Source organism: Hippoglossus stenolepis, chromosome 10, assembly GCF_022539355.2.
Source record: "Hippoglossus stenolepis isolate QCI-W04-F060 chromosome 10, HSTE1.2, whole genome shotgun sequence".
Lineage (NCBI taxonomy): Eukaryota > Metazoa > Chordata > Actinopteri > Pleuronectiformes > Pleuronectidae > Hippoglossus > Hippoglossus stenolepis.
The window spans coordinates 6,489,936-6,509,820 of NC_061492.1; the positions used below are offsets into that span (position 1 = coordinate 6,489,936).

The 19,885-nt window shown below is 44.1% G+C and overlaps 1 protein-coding gene across 1 annotated transcript in view; it reads right to left on the reverse strand.

The window, feature by feature from the left end:
* The window catches only part of fndc3ba (fibronectin type III domain containing 3Ba), a 93,494-nt gene that overhangs the window by 15,690 nt on the left and 57,919 nt on the right, over positions 1-19,885 (reverse strand). Inside the window, 16 exon segments of the mRNA XM_035167284.2 lie at positions 24-304; positions 2,487-2,636; positions 3,049-3,162; positions 3,641-3,813; positions 4,965-5,070; positions 5,285-5,403; positions 6,817-6,888; positions 7,753-7,888; positions 9,272-9,358; positions 9,756-9,930; positions 10,864-10,988; positions 11,236-11,289; positions 11,805-11,943; positions 12,459-12,518; positions 12,610-12,761; positions 15,608-15,666. Coding sequence (XP_035023175.2) covers positions 24-304; positions 2,487-2,636; positions 3,049-3,162; positions 3,641-3,813; positions 4,965-5,070; positions 5,285-5,403; positions 6,817-6,888; positions 7,753-7,888; positions 9,272-9,358; positions 9,756-9,930; positions 10,864-10,988; positions 11,236-11,289; positions 11,805-11,943; positions 12,459-12,518; positions 12,610-12,761; positions 15,608-15,666 — 2,002 coding nt within the window.

The window sequence follows — 19,885 nt, forward strand, 5'->3', positions numbered from 1 at the left end:
ATAGATCAAAGTTATTTCAGTACCTGTATTCGGTGTCTGGCTGCAGGCCTGTGACCAGGTGACTCGTCCCTGACTCCACGGCGATGGTTTGCTCGTCCAGGGTGATGACGTAGGAGGTGACGTCCGCCCCGTTGCTGTTCGGCTCATCCCACTTCAGGAGGAGGCAGGTAGACGGGGAGTGCCCACACTCAGTGGAGGTGGGGAGTTCCAGGAGGACGAGGGGCGAGATCTGGTCGGGAGTCGTCGCTGGGGTCCTGAAACTCACCTGCTCGCTGTAAAGGCCAGCGCCCGCCTGATTCACCGCCTGAACGGGAGAGACAAAAAAGAAAATACAGAGATTGTGAGACGGCTGATGGAGATAAGGGGAAGGGATGATTGTCAGAGGTGGGACTGAGGGACATGTGGACAGAGAGGAGGTGAAGAGAGATATGAAAGGGGGGGGATAAGTAAATACAAAGACTCGACAGAGAGCAAGAGGGGAGAAGATGAAAACAAGAAATCCTGCAGAGGGAAATTAATTCAAATTAGTTGTCTAAGAACATAAGTCAATTTCTTTTGCTGTGTGACACATTTATATTCACCTAAAGCCTCTTATCTTAAATGCTCCTCAATCATTTTTGATTTGCAATATCCTGCATTATTGTCTCACACAAACCAGGACAAAATATATCTACTGTTTTTTTTAAACAGCTTCTTTATTCTGAAAGCCTAAACTGAAATAAAGAAATAAAACTTAAATGGTTTTATTTTAATCTGAATGCAAAATGAGCACTCGAGCAAGACCAGAAATCTTTCCTGAAAGTGATGGATGTATTGTAATTTAAATAACTAAATAAATGCAACACTTCCAAAAACACAGGGAACACTTATTTTAAAGTATAAAAATGTGCCACGGCCACTTTCCAATAACACACCAACAATATTAACTTGAGTCCACATCACAGAGTCGAGGAATAATTCCACAGTGAGCACTTACAGAGAAGTCTTGACTTACTTCTTTGTTTTGGCAATAAACAGTGGACATACCTCGAGGGTCAGAGACGAGGACATTTATTTTCAAGTAGTATTTCTGATTTATCCTCAGCTGTCGAATATATATTTTAGCCAAAGAACAAAGCCTCCAGATTAACCTCGCCTGTGCTATGATGTCCTGCTACCTCAAGTGTGCACGTCAAGCTGTCACATATGGAACAATAATGAAGCATCACCTGCAGCTACAGAACACGAGGGGTCACGTCCAGTTCGACCAAACCAGAGCGTCTTGTCAGAGTGAATCTGGTATTCTTGTCGTATTCTTACACACACACACACACACACACACACACGTGCACACACACGTGCACACTGCTGCATCAATGCACATAAGGACATGTAGATGTATTGTGTGCACATACACACAAAATCAAATAACTGATTAGGACAGTGGGACGACCTTGACCTGTTCTTAAAACTATGTAAATGAAACCATAAAGGGGAAGAGCCATAAAACATACATTTATTGGACGTGTGTGTGTGTGTGTGTGTGTGTGTGTGTGTGTGTGTGTGTGTGTGTGTGTGTGTGTGTGTGTGTTATACACAGAGGAGGAACGATAGATATTGATGCTTGAGCTTAAGAGTCAGGGCACTTGACAAAATCAATTATTATAAGTCTCTTGTCTCTTGTCTCTGTCCATCTGTGTGTGTTTCTAACTTGTGATGTTTCCCTTGGCTGATATTTGTGTGGAAATGTTTCTTTCCTCCACCAAGGTTCTTATGTTTTCACCCCCGTGCAGTTTGTGAAGTGGTCGATTTGATCATTTACGAGCAGGATTACGCAAAAACTACCCAACTGATTTCCATGAATTTCAAACAACCTATCTGGACAAAGGGGCAGATCCAGGAATCGGTAACATTGTGAAATAGGACGTTTTTTTGTATGTGAGAAAGCAAATGTCCAAGTCAGAGGCTCCGGATAATCAGGTTGGATTGAAACTCCAGATAGTGTCTGAACGAGCCGATGTGAGAACACAGCAGGGAAATGGCTGCATGGGCCTGTGGCGATGTTTCTAAAACACGACCGAAAAAACTAGATGAATACAAAATATCTCAGGGTGAAAAAGAGACACAGACGAAGGTGCCAACTGTGTTGATGCGCTGTTAACACAACCCCACAGCAGAATCAAGAGATCTAGAGATTCTCTTGTAGTTGTGAACGCGTTTGACTGCTGCGTTGTTCATATGTCATTAAGGAAAACACCAGAAAATGTCCAGAACCATATTCTGGAAATTTACCGGAGTGAGTTTTGAGTTTTGCTTGATTGAATGTTGTTGACAGTTGGTCTCATTTTTGCATGTGTGTCTGCATATCTGTGTTCATGCATCATTCATGCCCCTTCCTCTTTTCCTGTATGCAAACGTCTGTGTGCCTGTGCATGAATGCAGGTTGGCCCGTTAGCGGACGTGATCGCCCATGATTGTGTTGGAGTGTGCGTTTCTGGTTGTGTCACCTGTAGCCTGCAGCAGTAGTCTGTGGCAGGCGTCAGATCTGACAGCTCACACTGTGTGGCCGATCCACAGTAGATCAGCTCCATGGGCTCCTCCTCCCTCGCCCACTCCAAACGATATTCGGAGATGTCTGTGCCCGAACCCTCGGGACTCTGCGGCACACAGAGACACACACACACACACTCAGCTCAGAGAAATCAATGGGAACTTGGAATAAAAAAAGCAAATCAGCCATAAATTATTCTGAAATACTGACAGGATTGATTTAATTTCAGATACAACACCAAGGACTTTATTTCATTTTCAAAACATCGTCCAGGAAAGCTGGGGTCCTATGATGAATGGTCTGCTGGGTGAATAGTTAACAACACACCATGCAGACAAATTCAAAGCTGCAGGTTTTTAGGTCAGGGGAGTTTCGGCAGATTTTTACACAGATTGTAAAAATGTGGCCGCTCCATCTCTTTCCGTCTTGTCTTTGTTTTCTATGCCCATACAAGAAGTTTCTTTCGTTTTGATTAATATGAGTGTGATTTCTGTGTGTGTGTGTGTGGGGGGTCTCACCTCCCAGTTAAGCGTTACACAAGTGTTGTTGGTGAGAGTGATGAGTGGCGCCCCGCACTGGCCAGGAGGACCCGCTGCTGTCGTCACCTCTGTGGGGTCAGAGTGTGCTCCCAACTGCAAGAGAAACACACATCAACAATTAGAGGTGTGTGTGTTACCTGCGTGTGTGTGTGTGGACACGTGAGTTGTGTGTCTTTGTACGGTTACGTGAGCTGTTTGTTCGGTGTTCCCTGCTTCCTATTTTAAAGTGTGTACACTGTGTTTGTGCCAATCAGCCGGTCTGAGCTCCAGTTGACTCTTGTCTGTGAGAATAATCAATCAAGTGTTAGCTCCAGTCTGTGGTTCACTCCAATCCAAACACCACCACTGCTCAGACTGTCTGGGACACTTAATACCTGCTGGCCCCTGTTTGTATGTACATATATATTTAGTGGTCCAAGTGGCCATTAAACAGAGTATTTAATGCTTCTAAACTGAAAATAATGACTTTGTGGATTTTATGGTCTTGCCCCTGCTGAAGGCTTTTCCACTTCTTTTTTTTGTGATAATTCCTGAAGACATTCCCGCTGTGTGCGCGTGTGAATTTCCTCACCCCCGCCTCGTTGGCAGCCCGCAGTCGGAAGCTGTACGTGGCTCCAGGTAGCAGACTGCTGACCGTGCATTGCAGCTCCGACCCGTGGTAAACCTCTGCTGGCTTGGTGTCGCCCTCGCTCATCTCCAGACTGAACACACACTCCTCACACACGACATCACAGACGGGGGAGTCTGAGCACAGAGGCAGAGAATCAAATCTTAGTCTGAGGACACGTATTCGAAACGCAGCCAAGCACCAAAGGTACAAATTACATCCATGTCAGCCAGGACTCATTATACACGAGTGAAGACTTTGAAGGAATTGAATGAAACGTACTAAGTGTATTTCCTGGCAAAATAGAAGTAATCATTATATTGACAATTACTACAGTTTGACACTATCTCCCTTTCTGCTCCCTTGACGTCTTGGATGTAAAAATGTCATCACTGCATCATTGTGCGTTCACAAGAATAGGAAGGAAGGATGGACGGACATGTGTCTCCGGCTACAGCTGTCTTTGTGCGATGGAAATCATTCAGTCACTCAGATTCTATTAGAAGAGCCCAAATCCACAAATCACAATTAGGTGAGACATCCTCGGCCTTTAACCAATGACTAGGATGATGGAAAAGATTAGTGAAGGGCCGCTCTCCCTGGACGGACAGAAGTGCAAAGGATGTTGTGTATCAATGTTTAAAGTATTTATATTCATATAAAACTTAAGAAGAATCTTAACATCTTCTATACAAACATTTTCAAGATTCATTCAAGATAGCTAGTTCTAGCTAGTTCTAATGATAGTTTCATTTTCAGGGACACGTGTTTATGGATCAGTTCTTCAGGTACATTTATCAGTCACTTCCAAACGTCCTCCCTCCAGATGCTTTATGTTGGCTGCAGCGTGGTGAGGGGAATAAATGGCGGCTACAGTGGGGGAAGCCCCTCCAACACGTTCTCTCTGACCTTCAGCTCCAGTCAATCGTAAAATATGGCAAGCGCTGCCTGAATGCGAGCTGATTAGGGCCGTGGCCAGCTGTATTAGACCGGCTCAACCATGAGCTTCCTCTGCGTTTCAGGCCGGGAGACTTCGCCTGCCAACAAATAACAGCACTAATCTGCAATAATGGGCCGGCGTTAGGGGACTGAAGTCAGATATGAGGCGAGGTAAAGGCGGTTAATGGGCTAAATTAAGGCTCAATTAGGCCGAAACATGGCTGACTAAGGTTACATTAGAGCTGGCCAGGAAACATATTCAACTGCCAGAGGGCGATTTGGCCGACCTAACCTAAATACATTCTGGAGAATAAAGCTAAACACGGCGTACGTGTGTGTCTGCACTCACCCCATTCTAACTGCACCTCCTTGTGTTTGGCTTTACCCACAATCCTTGGCGGCTGGCAGGGGCCTGGCGGCACGCTTGACGTACGAACCGGAACACCGACAGTGCACTTCAGGAGCAGAGACAAACACAGGGGGAACAAAAGAGAAGAGGAGGGACAATAATTAGACACCATTTGATTAATAAGAGTTACGGGCCCTTTGTTCAATATGTGTTTGCGTAGTTTCGATTTTCTCACAATGCTGATGAGTCACGGTGAAAATTAAAAGTTCAATTAAGGCAACCACTTTAAACTTGTGTGTTTGTGTGTGTGTGTGTCTTACCTGGCTGTGTCCCCCGGTGGTGATGCTACACACACGTAGGCGGTAGAGGGTCCCGGGTGTCAGGCGCTCGCACATGCATTCTGTTGCTGGGCCGCTGTACGCCACCTCCCACTGGCCCGCTGCACGCACACGCCAGCAAATCGCACAACAGAAGAGATAACACGTGATTACATAACCGATCGTATACGCAGGCAAACAAACATGAAGGGTATACATCTCCTGCTGTCACGTATGCATTTCTGCAGCGGACCTATTTATTTTCTCCCAGAAATAGAATCTCATTGTATTTAACACCTGCACCACATTGTGTTGCTATTTGTGGCACATTAACAGATTGGCTCCTGAATTGACTCCACCTGTGAAACAGCTAATGCAGGTTCTGTTTACACCGCAGCACTGAAAGCTAATGTGTTGTGATTATGTAACATACGCTTTGTGGATTCAAGTGAACTTCCAACAACGTGGAAGCAACAGTGACTGTTGTATGGAACTGACTTTCTTAGTTTACTTAAACATCTGTTACAGAGCAGTACCCCCCCCCCACACACACAGGAACACACACATTTGATTAATCACAAAAAACACAAAGGGATGAATCAGAGTCGTCCTGAGCCACTGGTTGTCAGAGTGATGGTGAAAGATGAGAAAGGGACAAAGAAACAAAGAGGAGCCATAAGAGACAATAGACAGATGAAGACAGATTCTGTCCCTGAATGATGTTGTTAAATAAAGGACTAATAAAGTGATTAAATAGAAAATTATGATGTCGCCCTGACAATTGACCTTAATGAGATGAATGTTATCACTTCATTATTTTATCCGAATAGAAATCCATCTGAATATTTTCTCAGTTAGTGTTTTAGTGAGCAGTTCTCAGATTCCACATTACTAAGAAAAGAGAAATTCCCTGAAGGTGTTCCTGAGAGGTTTTGTTCAGCTGAAACAGGACGGACGGACGGACAGAGGGACACAGGGACAGAAAACAAAACAAAATGCCTCGGCCCTCAGATGTCGCTGATGCAGAGGCACGAGAAATGTTTGGCTGTGCAAATTAGCTCCGACGATATAAGTGAGAAACTGAATTAACCGAGTACATCAATTCAGACTAATTAACCAATTAAGTCCGATGCAGTGTTGTAACGTAAAAAAAAGATGTACTCCTGTTGATTCTGTCTTTCATGTGACTGAGAACAAATTAATCTAAATGATGTCCCGTTTCCCCTCGCTGTCGCATGAACTCAAAGACACAAGAGAACACTTAGTTTTCCTGGAGAGCAGATCTGAGGCAATCCAAGCGACGCTGTGTGTTAAATTGATGCTAACAAACAGTGAATTATGGATGCTATTCCTCTTAGGGGGAGTAAGTGAGGGAAATGGACACATGGAGAGAACAGGTACAGTGGAGAGGGGACACATGGTACATTTTGTGCTTTGTTTTATAAGAGCGCGGACTGAGAACAAGCAGCTAAATTAGCTGAATGTATGGAGATGATGGGCGATCGGACAAACAGACGGACGGGTGGACATCGTACCTTCAGAGCAGCCCTCTGAGATCTCCAGCAGGTACGTCAGAGCCTCTGAGCCCCCGTTGTCCTGCGGAGGATCTGTGGATGGATTTATTTTAGTCACATATAAACATCAGGAGCAACAATCTAGATAGAATATAAAACAATTTCCCACATAAATGGCTTCAGGTAAAGAATAAACATATATTAGTAAAGTGTTGTTGGATTTGGTGAGAATAAAGGTCAGAGCCCAATGAGCCTCAAACAGATCCTTTTAACTTTTTTGCCTGCATCAAGGAGGATTTTCAATTTCAACCCCAATCCATTTGTTTGTTGGTTTGTCAGCAAGATCACAAAAAAAAACTACTGGACAGTTTCCATCGAGCCTTAATGAAAGGATGGGTTTTGGGTCAGGGAAGAACTTATTACAGTTTTAATGGGGATGCAGGAGTTCTTTATAATCAATTTCCTTGAATTTGTGATGTTTTACGGGCATTTTCTGACATTTTTGCTGATTTTCCAGAGAATAATTAATGGATGTTGAAGAAAGAAAAACATCAAGGACATTCCGAAGACTGATATTTATACGTCTGTGCAATTTGGTGCAGCTTGATTGAATTCAAGGAGACTCTTGGACTTTGAAAGAGGTATGAGCTCTGCTGAGTGTTTTTCTAATTTAGTTTTTTTAATCATTTGGCCACCAAATTAAAAAAAGAAGTGAAGCTTTAATTTTTCTTGCTTTTCTTGTGAAACTATCTCTAAAACCTCAATTTCATGATCATTTTGCGAATTTGCCCTTAGCTGGATTATATTCTTTTGGTTGTAATGGTGTGTTAGATGGTCGAAATTATGCATTTTACATTAAGTGTGTATATTTCTACTTGCATCTTTTGAGTGTGTGTGTATGTATGTGTGTTATGAATATTCTCGTCCGTGTGGCGGTAAACGTGTGCCTGTGTTTACCCCATGTGACGGTGAATCCGAAGGCCGTCGCTGCGATGACACAAGGTGTGGATGGAGGGCCTGGTTTGTCTGGATTGGTGGTGCACACCAACACCTCACTGGGGCTGCTCTTTCCCTCCATGTTCGATGCTATGAGCTGAGGAAGAGGATGACAGAGGAAGCACGGTGAGAAGCAGGGGAACGGGAGATGAAGAGGGTGAGAGAAGAGACAAAGTGAGTAAATGAGATTCACAGCGAGCGCGTTCAGATGAGACAAGGGAACCTAGAGAGAAATCTATGGAGGAGTAAGATAACTGTCCTGAATGTGAGGAGCCATTCCTCTGCACACATTCACCCGTGGTTGTCCTGGCTCCTCCACCTCCATCTACTCCCTCCATTAACTCATCTGATGGACAAACAACTTGCTCTGTTTCAACATGTCCACAGCAGACGACCATCTCAGAGAACACAGAGTCGCCTCTTGTGTGTGTGAGCATGTGTGTCTGCCGCCTCGGCTGAGGGAGGGAGTGAGGACAAGTGCACATGTGTATGGACGTACATGTGAGGTGTTGTCTAGGGGGGACAGAGTCAAACACATGCAGACACTGGCAGCGATCTCCAGTGGGAACATTTTGTTTCACAATGTCCTCACATTACGAGCAGCTATCACAGCTTTTAGTGGAGCCGCACCGTGGTCTCCGCCCGCTAAATTGCCTTGTTTCACTACTCTTGAAATTGTAGCCAATCCTCCGCTGGTAAAATACTCTATTCCTTCCATGATTGATGGATGTTATATTGCCACTGGAAGCCACCTGGATATTATGCCGGTATCCTTGGAAACACATCACTGATGGGAGGAAACTGATCAACCAAGAAAGCCTGGACCGAAAAGAGGCAGCCATGATGATTCCATGAAAGAATGCACCTGAAATCAAATAACACCTACAATATATACACAGCTGGGCCTTATCTATCTAGGAGGCCCTGCAGGGTCACAGCAGGAATTTCTCTGAAGATTACTTTTGCGTTCCCATCATAATACAACATTGTCATTTCATTATAGGAGCACAAGTGTGCAGTCATGTACCCGGGCAGTTGTCATGAGTACAGGAGCTCGTTCCGAACGAATCCGAGAGCCTCCTGCGGATCATCACTCTTCTTGAGAGACGAAGAATTCGTTTTACATTCACTACTTATACAACCCTCCTTATTGAGCAGAAGAGCTACAACAGCGTACTTCATATGAAGTTAAAATTAAAATTCAATAAGCCGATCCATAAAAGTGGGGTTGTGATTGGAGAAGACGAGTGGAAATGGGCAGAATATTTTAATGCAGTGGATTCCGGCCCTAAGCCAGTTGGGACCCGACAGGTAAGGACGGGTTCTTGCTTCATAGCGTCGTGACACACGTCAATCTTCTCCTCTAACTCTTAATGTGCGACTATTCTTAATACACAGCCCTAATATTGTCATTTTCTATGCAAAGATCCTTTCAAAAGTCAAAAACAAAAAAACACACACGCACAAAGTCGTGACTTACCCTGAATTTATACTGCGTACTCCTCTTCAGGCCTTGTACAGTACAAGTCAAGTTTTCTCCAGTGTACTTTGGATGAAAGTCTGTTCCCTGTAGGAGAAAAAAAAAATGATTGCACGAGGTGTGCTTTTGTGTGTGTGTGTGTGAGACGGTTTGTTCATCCCACTATGTCTTTAATTTTGAATATTTTGTCACAATCAGTTTTTTACAGTACATCATAACAGTGCATATTCTCTTCCTCCTCATATTTGATTTAACTGACGACAGAGTTTCACAAAAACCAAATGTAGGTTTCATGTTTACTATGATGGATTATGTTGTTGCTGCCGCTTTCAAATCAATAAGGGCTGTTTTAATGTGATGGAAAATAACCAGTGCCAATAACATTAACTGTGTTTTCATATAAATAATGTGGGAGCTGTGTGTGTGTGTGTGTGTGTGTGTGTGTGTGTGTGTGTGTGTGTGTGTGTGTGTGTGTGGTACTCACGCTGTTGTCCTCCTGGATCTCAAGTGTGTATTTGAGCTGCTCCTCGCTGGGACTGCCCTCGGGACGCCCCCACTCCAGGGTCACCCAGGACACGCCGGCCCTGACCAGCCGCGGCGCCAGAGGCAGAGCGGGCAGGGTGCCCATGGTGTAAAACACCACCTCTGTGCTGAAGCCACTGCAAGAAAAAAAAGACAAGCACATTTCCAGTTTAATTTCCATTTTGCTTTTATTTAAAAAAGCTGAAGTTGTTGGATTAAAAAAAAAATTGGAGGAGAAAGGGGACTGTGGGCTTGTGCATCATGAATTACAAATACGGCAGAGATGGAGAGAGGTGCGTGCGTGAGTAAAAGTAATGAAATCAGAAAATAACACTGAGCGCTCGGCCGAAGGGAGTGCATGTGTGATTGCAGGCGAGGATGAGGCTGGGGGAGGCTCCCGGGGGTGACGGCAAAAAGAACAGGAAGAAGACAGAACATATTGTAGACCTGTCAGAAACCAAACCGAAAAGACAGAGGAGGAAAACTCACTAATTTGTGAGTTTCAGGAGGAAAACAAAATGTGAACGAGGAGGTTGTAAAACTTTGTTTATCGAGTAAGAAATATAGCAAGTAACTGAAATCTTGTGTGCGCCGGGGGTGACTGTTAGTACGAGTTTGTGTGTCGGCGGCTTCAAATGGGAATCGGGATGAAGGATGTATTAAGGCCGCTCCGAGTTGAGCTCACATCACCCCAACGACTGCAGACGAGATGCTCCGCTCCGTAATGACAGGGAGGAGAGAACGAGGGGAAATGGGATAAGAGAGAGAGGACCCGTCTCACATACAGAGTAATAGCTATAGATTAGCTGGTCTCTTGGTGGCGTTCGGTGCACGATGTGTCTGACACTGACACATTCTGCTGCCATGGGTGTCAGTATCCGTGGTTACAAAAAAATATGGGTGAGATCTCACAGGTGCTGAATGTCAGGTAGAAAAGCTGTCATGTAATTTAATAAACCTGAGCTCCTCCAACAAGGAACAAGAAGGAGTTATGACGTCTGTCTGTGTTATTTCTGATGATGATTTGTGCAGAGTGCATTGTGTGATTTTGTGTTTTCAGGCAACCGTACCTTGTGCCAATGTCGTTGTGCGCAGCCACTCTGAACGTGTAGCCACAGGCGGGAAACAGTCGTGTCAGCTTACAGTGTCTCTGGCTCCCAAAGTAACATTCTCTGAAAACACTGTTCTTCTTTCCCTGCAGGAGAGAGGGGAGGAAACAAGAGGAGAGGAGGAGGAGGAGAGGAGGTGGAGGAGGAGAGGAAAGGAAAGGAGAGGTTTGAGATTAATTGCAATAAAAAGTAAAAAAGACAAAAGAGAGAAGATGAGGAAACAAAAGATTGAAAACTCAATAATTCAAAGACTTATTACATCTTATCACAGGAGCTGAATGTTAATGTCTGCAAGGAACCTGACGGATGATGGACATCGAGAGCAGGACTCACCTCATCCCACTCGAGCAGGTAGTTTGTGATTTTGGATCCGTTGTCGCCTGGGGGCTGTGGGTCGGGGGGGAAATGGACCGAGCGAGGAAGACAAGAGGCGAGAGAGAGATGGAGAGATTAGCTGAGGATAAAAGACTCTGACACGGAGGCAGACAAAATACCTGCCGTGTTTTTCTGATTGGCCTCATATCCTGTCTGGGCGACTGATGTCACTCTTTATCACTGACTGTGTGAGTGGATAAAGAGAATTCGCTTGTGTTGAGAAAAGGTCAGAGAGGACAGGCGGGGACGGAGCCTGTCCAACGATGTAAGAATGTGTCTCTAGCAGATTAAACCGGGTGACAGAAAACACACTTTGTTCTGAGCATTAAGTTGTAGTTCAAGATAAAGTCAATAAAGTTCAGGAGGCATTAGATTTATTGTATAATAACGCGGGTGCCATCAAAAACTAATTCAAACCATAAATTGAAATGACTGTAATGTTTATTTGGGAGAGAAAGTGCTTAATCAGCTGTCCTCAAGATTAAAGCACGGGCGGCTCGGCATTAAAGATGTCCGTGGCGCTGTACCTTCCACTGGAGGGTGAGGGTGTTCTTGGTGCGGTGGGAGAACTTCGGGGGTAGCGGGACGTCGGGGACGCTGCAGTGCGAGGTGAACGAGCCGGCCTCTGAGCACGAGCCTCGAACCGTGTTGTACATCGCAGAGACCCTGGAGCAAGACACAGAAAACAGCATTGAAACGTAAGAAATACCAAACGGCACAGGTGGTGGCAAATTGTGCCGATTTGGAGATTCTGCAAAACCTTGTCCGGACTAAGAACCTCAAACTTTGCTCTTGTTCACTTTATTGACGTGAAACTAGGCACAGGGGATGTTCAGATGTTGTGCTACAGGAAGCCTGAGGTTTTAGGCAACAACTGCATTTTTATTACACAGCAGATATTCACTCGTGGACATGAAATCTTTCATTTATTTTGAAATGTGTGTTCTATCTTTACCCAGTGACATTTATACTGAACATCAGAGATCTCACAAGTGTTAACTTTATACAGATCTCAAGATTATTCCTATAGACCCCGTAGCTGCAGAGTGACACTCTATTCAGTTTGGGTCATATTCAATCAGGAGCATGTGAATCGGGCAGGTAAAACAAAGACAAGAAGAGGTAGAGTAGAAAAACTTAAATAAAGATGGACGGGTAAGTCAGGTCAGAAACCTCCTTACCGTACGTGGTAGTCTGACGCTGGCCTTAGGTCTTTCAGGTGGTACTCCAATTCCTCGCCACTGAAACACACACACAGAAAAGCGTGAGCTTCAGTCGACCTGATGTGAACTCCGTCTGCGTGGTGTGTTCCTCTAGCGTTGTGCGTCCTACCTGTATATGAGGCGATACTTTCCATCTCGTCCCTTATCCGAGAGAGAGACCTCGTAGGAGCAGGACACAGGCATCCCGTTACTATGCCTGTTCACCAGCCCTACCGGGGGGGCCCAGGACAGCCGTGCGGCCCGCGCCTGCACATTGGACACCTGCAAGACACACAAAACATATACAGTGAATGTTATACAGTATTTTTACCTTGTATTAACTGTAACTTTTGTTTACGCACGGGGGGATGAAATCCGGGTGTTTTTACTGTACATGTATATCTTACTCTTCAAGTGTGTCTACGTGTGTGTGTGTGTGTGTGTGTGTGTGTGTGTGTCACAGTGAACCAGTGTGTCTTTGAAACCATTACTCCAGATTTGTCTCTTCTTTCCAGGCCAGGAACGTACATGAGAATTAACATGAACGAACACACACACACACAAACAAAGAGGCCTCCTTGTTTGTGTGTTTGACAGCCTGTCTGTGCACCCGACTGCAAGTGTGTGCACGTTTGAGGGGGATTCAGCTGCAACACTCAATGAGACACTCATTGTATTCGTTGAGAATTCTTGATCATGATGTTTAGTTTTCACGAGATCATTTTACCGAGAATCTGATGGAATGTAAGTGAAGTCATAGTTTTGCTCGCAACGACCTGACGTGTAAAGACAGAGGGAGAAAATGGCAGAAAGCAGAAAGAAGTGAAGGATGAGGGACGCCATTTTGAGGTTTTTCCTGTTACCCTTTGACCCTGAGAGAAGCCTGTTCATTGTCTGAGTGTGACAGACGGTTGAGCAAAGACCAGTGAAGTCGAGGGGTCTTCAGTATAGTACAGTACACACAGGGTAGTACAGAATACTGTGGATCTTCATCACCATCCCTCATCCTCTCATCACCGTTTGTAAATTAATTTCTGTCTGATTCTCGATCACATAATAACTGCTTTTAACAAAACACTTTACATTGTTATAAATGTAATGTTCAGTTGTATATGACTACATCTTTATTGTTCTTAATTTGACGAGTTAGGATTATCTACATTACATGAAATATCTGTTCCAACTGATGATGACAGAATGGAATGATTGTGTATTTATAATTATTATAGTTCGGCTCCCTTTGTTTCTAAATCTTAAAAAACATGTTTTTGTTACTGGTGCTGCTGCTCTGCTTTCTTTTGTTCGGTTTCTTTTTCTGAATAATGATTTTCTTGTAAGGCTTTTTTGGGCTGGACATATGTGCATGACACAGAAATAAAGTCAGTCAGTAGTGGTCCTGGGTGATGGATCATCATCAATTTAAGTGTCCTTCACTAATTCCTTTTCATTAGTTTGGTCATACGCATTAATCCATTGAGACACTTCTCTAACATAACTTTTTATTGAGTGAGTTTAAAATTACAGACTTTAGCAAACTGGAAAAAACTCTCACCTTGTCCTTAGTCGCATTTTTCTCTCCGCAAAGGATTTTACATTTCCATTCCTGTTTGTATGATTTTGCAAAAACTACTCAACAGATTTTATTGAAACTTAGTGGAAGGGTGGCCGAGGAGGAAAACATTACAATTTTGAAGTGGATCCAGATAAACTGGGAGATCCATTATTTTATTCTCTCCCTTTAACATGGCGACATAGCCTTTGTGGAGGTCTGCGTCTCTCCGTGCACCCGTCTACCTTTTTGACAAAATAACGAATTTATTAAAGAAAAGTGCAAATCGCTTTCCATTGTGTTTGACAGTGAAGTTGCCCGCCCACCACAACTTTCAAGGAGATTTAAACATAAAAAATGCCTCTGTGTTGAAGAGATGGTGGGTTGAGATCAGTTTGAGAAATAGCCGTTGACTTAATCAGATTTGGAGGAGGCCTCTTCACCCATCCATCAGTCTATGTTTGGACGCCAACATGGGATTAGAAATATGAATGTAACATAATACCTTACGGTGACCGTCGGCAATGATCAGGCTGCTATGTGCATGTTAATGTCGCCACTGATGCATCTTGCTTCAACAGTGAACATGGTACAGACCAGATCTCATGGGAAACTTGTTTTTGATATAAAACCACACACTACAACCAGAGGAGCAACATAATATCGTGAAGATTTTTAAATCAAGTACTTTGTCACATAAGCTCCGGCTCTGCAACACCTGCGACCACAAGAGTGGGTTGATTCCATTGAGGGGGAACATGACCCATTACAGACTGCTGCCTCTTCTATAAATGCATTAGAGTCATTGAAGTTTATGACACACAAAAATAAACAATATCTTAAAATTGCTGTTTTTCTCTTTTTTTCCCCCTCTGACTATCAACTACAATAATGCTACTCTATCAGTGGAAAGGCCATCTGAGGTAATTAGAGCAGGTACACTACCACCCTACGTTAACTTCTGGTCTGTTTCGTGTATTGAATAATATCTCCTCCTCTTTTCCATTCTCCATTTTCTCCTTCTCTCACGGCTGCGTCCTCACAATCTATTACAACCACTGATATAAACCCACAGATATCAAATGGTCCAATTGCACACAGCCTGCTGACCACACCGCTTTAACAGTGGCAGTGAGCGATTCCTCTCTGGTAAACCATGTCTGCAGCTCATTCACTCACATCCACATCCCTCCTGGGGGGGGAAGGAAAAGGGCCGTTACAGTGTTTACAGTGATTTTCAGCCGATAGAGAGCAGGAAGCAAATGGATGAGCAGATGCTGCCCTCGTGTGGCCAGGCTGGGCAAGAGCTTGGATGAGCCATGGTCTGAAAAAAAGACAACGCTGCACAAAGTCTGTCACAACAGATTTGTTTTGTTTGTGCGATCGTCTGATTTTTGTGTTAATCACACAGACAGGGTGGAAATATGGGAAAGATATCAAAACTGGTGCCAGCTATGACTGCACCAGACACGGAGGTGATTGATGAAAGTGGTTATTATTGGGTTGAAGGTGTGCGTGTGTGTGTGCGTGCGTGCGTGCGTGCGCGCGCAGCAGCAGCTGTGGGAGGATGTGTACCGACCTGTGGTTTGTCGATTGTAGACAGCATGTCTTGAACACGCTTCCCCTCTGAATCATGATCTGAGGAGACAGAGACAAGGGAAAATACATTGATTACTAAAAGTCCACTATAAGTGGTTTGTATGTTACATTCAGCAAAATAAGAGCGACTGACTCATGAGGGCAGACGCAGCCGCAGGTGGAGTCAAGACTTTCAATCTGTCTGCACATTTCCACCATCCACAGTTTGAGAAAGACGCACATCAACAATTTTTGCAGAAAACACACACACAAAAAAAACATCTGTTGATTGTTACAGAGGTTTATTGTGTTTTAAATGTTTTTTTCTTAATCTAATCTGTGTCTAATTATTGTCCAGAGTCAGCCAAGGTTTGGATGTAGATTAGAGGGGGGGAAAAAGCCTGATTAGATGCACTTTGACCCCCTAATCGTCCCCTAATATCTGCCTGTGAAAAGATCTTATCCAACTCGGTCATCTGTGGGGAAGAAAAACACCCCAGAAATAGCTCAAAACAGACCTAGATTCTTGTGTTGTCTAATGCAGTGTGATGCAACACTTGTTTTCTTCCACCTATTTCGTCTCATCGAGTCATGAAGAACAAAACCCCCGGCCGGGAAAATCACTGAATTATCCAGAGCTCATATAGAGAAGCATTAGGTCCAGATTCCTGATCTGGAGCAAATAAAAGGGGGATCACCCATTCAAAAAAAAAAAAAAATACTGTATGAAAATGACTTGTAGCCCCCGGTGATTATTTTGTTCTCTGGAGTCATTAGTTCATAGACATCATTATCCTAATCATTATTATGGATCATTTTCAAACCACCGTCCCCACACATGAGAGTAATTATCCAGAGAATGACGTGACGTCAGCAGTGCTGTTGTAGCTCTGCAGCACGACTTGTTATGCCTGACATGACACTGAGCATAAAGCTATTATCTGTGTAATGACTGCTCATTATAAAGCTGGACTTTTACAGAAAAACAGCATTATAATATTAAATATAGAATAAAATGCTGTAGGACACCAGATAATAAACATGTGCGAGGCTCCGTGTGGCAGGAAAACCCAAGGTTGTTCAGTAACATACTCACTGAAACTCGGCAGTGATATAACTTTGTATTTCTATTAATGATTTTGATTATCATTGTTGTACTTTAAAATAACACATGAGCACTAGGTAGTGGTGACCCCCCCTTTTCCACCGGTTATGTTGCACACTGCCCTCAGGGTGGGTATGAAGGTGTGTGGGTGTGTGCATGTGTGGGCACGTGTGTGTGGCGAATGGAAGTTTCCCGCCTGTGTGATCCTTGCAGTTGAGATCTTTCCAACCAGAGGAGATCTGCTTTCTCCATCTGCGTCTGACCGCGGTAAATCACACTGGATACTGCGTGTGTGTGTGTGTGTGCGTCAGCAACACAAATCATGTGTGGTACCGTCATACAGGACCAACGAGGACAAACTGCACATACATGGAAACAAAAAAAACAAAACACACACGCACACATACACCACAATGCATATTTGTGTACAAACCAGTTTGTGTTTCAAACGTCACTGTATGTTTAGAGCAAGTGTTAAATGAGTCTGTGTGTGTGTGTGTATGTGTGTGTCAGTAGCTAAGTCCCTTTGACATATTCTGTGGAGGAGAGGGCCTTACTGTGCCTGGGGGTACACTTATGAGTCATGGCAACAGTGATGTCATGGAAGCACAGCCTCAACTTGACCTGCGTGTGTGTGTGTGTGTGTGTGTGTGTGTGTGTGTGTGTGTGTGTGTGTGTGTGTGTGTGTGAAGCTGAAAAAAGCGACGAGAGAGAGACTGTGTGTTGTGGTGTGTGTGTGTGTGTGTGTGAGTCTCTAAAGTCCCACTATCAGGTTACAGTAGATTGGTGACGGGTGACATGAGGTGGGTAGTTATGCTACTGTGTATGCATGTGCACGTGTTTGTCTGCGTGCGTGTGTGCGTCTGTGTGCGTTGGGAGAGTTCAAGAGGTGAACCACACATTCTGCATCACTGCTAAAGACACATTGGCTCATTAGTGCACCTTTTTCATAAACACACTTATCCCCTTTCATCCATTTGGACCGAGGTGAACTTTTGTCTTTTATGGAATAAAATCACACCCGGACTCACAGCTTCAGACGTGAGCAGCTCTGTCGGCTAATAGGCTGACCCAGCTTATTCCACCCATTAATCACAGCTGAGTGAAGGAGAAGAATACGGGCCGTTTAGCGCCGCCGTCCTGTAGCTACTTGTCAAGTGCAGCTAAGAAAAGACGAGGATTCCATGACCGCATCGCTGCAGCCGTCACGTTCGGCAAACAACAGCTGTTCGAAATCAAACAATAACCGAGACTGATGAACCGAACTGAGAGTTCACAGTTTTGGCGATGAGTTTTGGAAATCGACTGCTGAGGAGTTCTTTGACTCAGAAATGTTAAATTTGAATATATTGTACAAGGAGAAAAGTAAGAATAAAGATGATTAAACTTTGACACGGCCGTGCACCATCACTTCAACAGTGTAAAAGTGAAAATATCGTGTTTTCTTCTACACTAGATTTACATATTCTCTGTATTTTAATTTAATTAAATAAAGTTTATCTTATCTCATCTCCTCTCAAGAGGTGGAGTGGGTCACCCATTTAAATCAAAATAGTCTGTGGTTCGATCCCCGGCCTCTCCAGTCTGCATTCTGAAGTGTCCTTGGGCAAGGTACTGGACCCTAAATTGCCATGTATCTATTTACATTTATTGGAATCAGAATAAACATTTTTTCTTATGCTGCTTATTTTTCCATACGAGTTTCTGGATTAATTATATAAAAAACAAGTAAGAGAGATTTCCAATATATTACATGACATATATACACTAACTTTGGTGAAACTGTTTTATTTAAGAGCGACCCAGTGGTTCTGTTCTGAATCAGGACCTTGAAGAATCTTAAATCCAGTGGTTACGTTACTCTGCTGGTTACGGTTTTCCACACTGTATATGAGATGAAAAGAAGTTGGCTAACCCACGAACTCAGTTTGTGACAGAAGAGATTTATTTAATATTTCAGGGGACCGGTAATAAAGTTTGAAAAACACGACTGCTTTACTTCACCGCTGAGTGTTTTGACTCGCTGTGGCTGTTTGGTCCAGATGTTTAAGTGTTTAATACAGAAGAGAACCACAAAGAGTCGACGCTGAAACAGAATCTCTCCTCAGTTCACACACACACACACACACACACACACACACACACACACACACACACACACACACACACACACACACACACACACACACACACACACACACACACACACACACACACACACACACACACACACACACACACAGAGTCCTCTGTCCTCAGTGTCCCTCACCTCCTCTCTTCTCTGTTTATGTGCTGCCCACGCACCCTCACTTCCTCTCCTTGTCTGACCTCACATCCTGTCTGTGTCTGACCGCCTGTGTTTGATTACCGGGGACAGCCAGACGGAGCGAGGGAGCGCAACGGACAGCAGGAAAAGGAGAGGAATGAGGAATTGGGGAAGGGGGAGCAGCGAGCTGAGGCAAAACAAGGCGAGAGGGGGATTTAGAGGAAGAACGATAGACACTGGAGGACAAACTGCAGAGAGAGAGAGAGGGAAAGAGAGAGAGAGAGAGAGAGAGAGAGGACAGGCAGGAGGAGTCTGGGTAAGAGATTAGGTGCAGAATCATAAGGAAATTGAGAGACAAAAAGTGAGCCGGGAATCAACAGAGAGGAGGAGAGACGGAGGGATGAAAGGAGAGAGGAAGGTGAGGGCTCAGGAAGATGTGAGGTGAAGGATTACACAACCTTACGTGACATCATCAGAGGGCGCGCAGCAGATGCGCTCCACTCATCTCAGGGTGGTAGTAGTTATACACCGAAAGTCTCTACGTCCAACCGACACAAAAACAAAACGCGATCTAACGACGCAGCGTGGGGCTGTGTGGGGCATTTTTCACTTTCATTGGACATTTTATACTATAAAATAATAATATTGGTTAATCAAAGTAATGAAAGATCAATAACATGACCAATAGTTGTGGCCCTAGAGGTCATAAAGGTCACTTGTTAGACGTAAAGTATCTTTGTTGATGCAACAGCGGTGGGAGGTGAAAGGAGTCGCCAATTCTGAAAGTTGGTTACACCGCTGCTAATTTACCTTTAATGTCCGTCAACACAGTAACACAGGTGTCTGCTGGGTAATCTCACAAAACCAAAGGGTTATTTCAAGACCTTCAGCTTGAATGTAATGAGGTC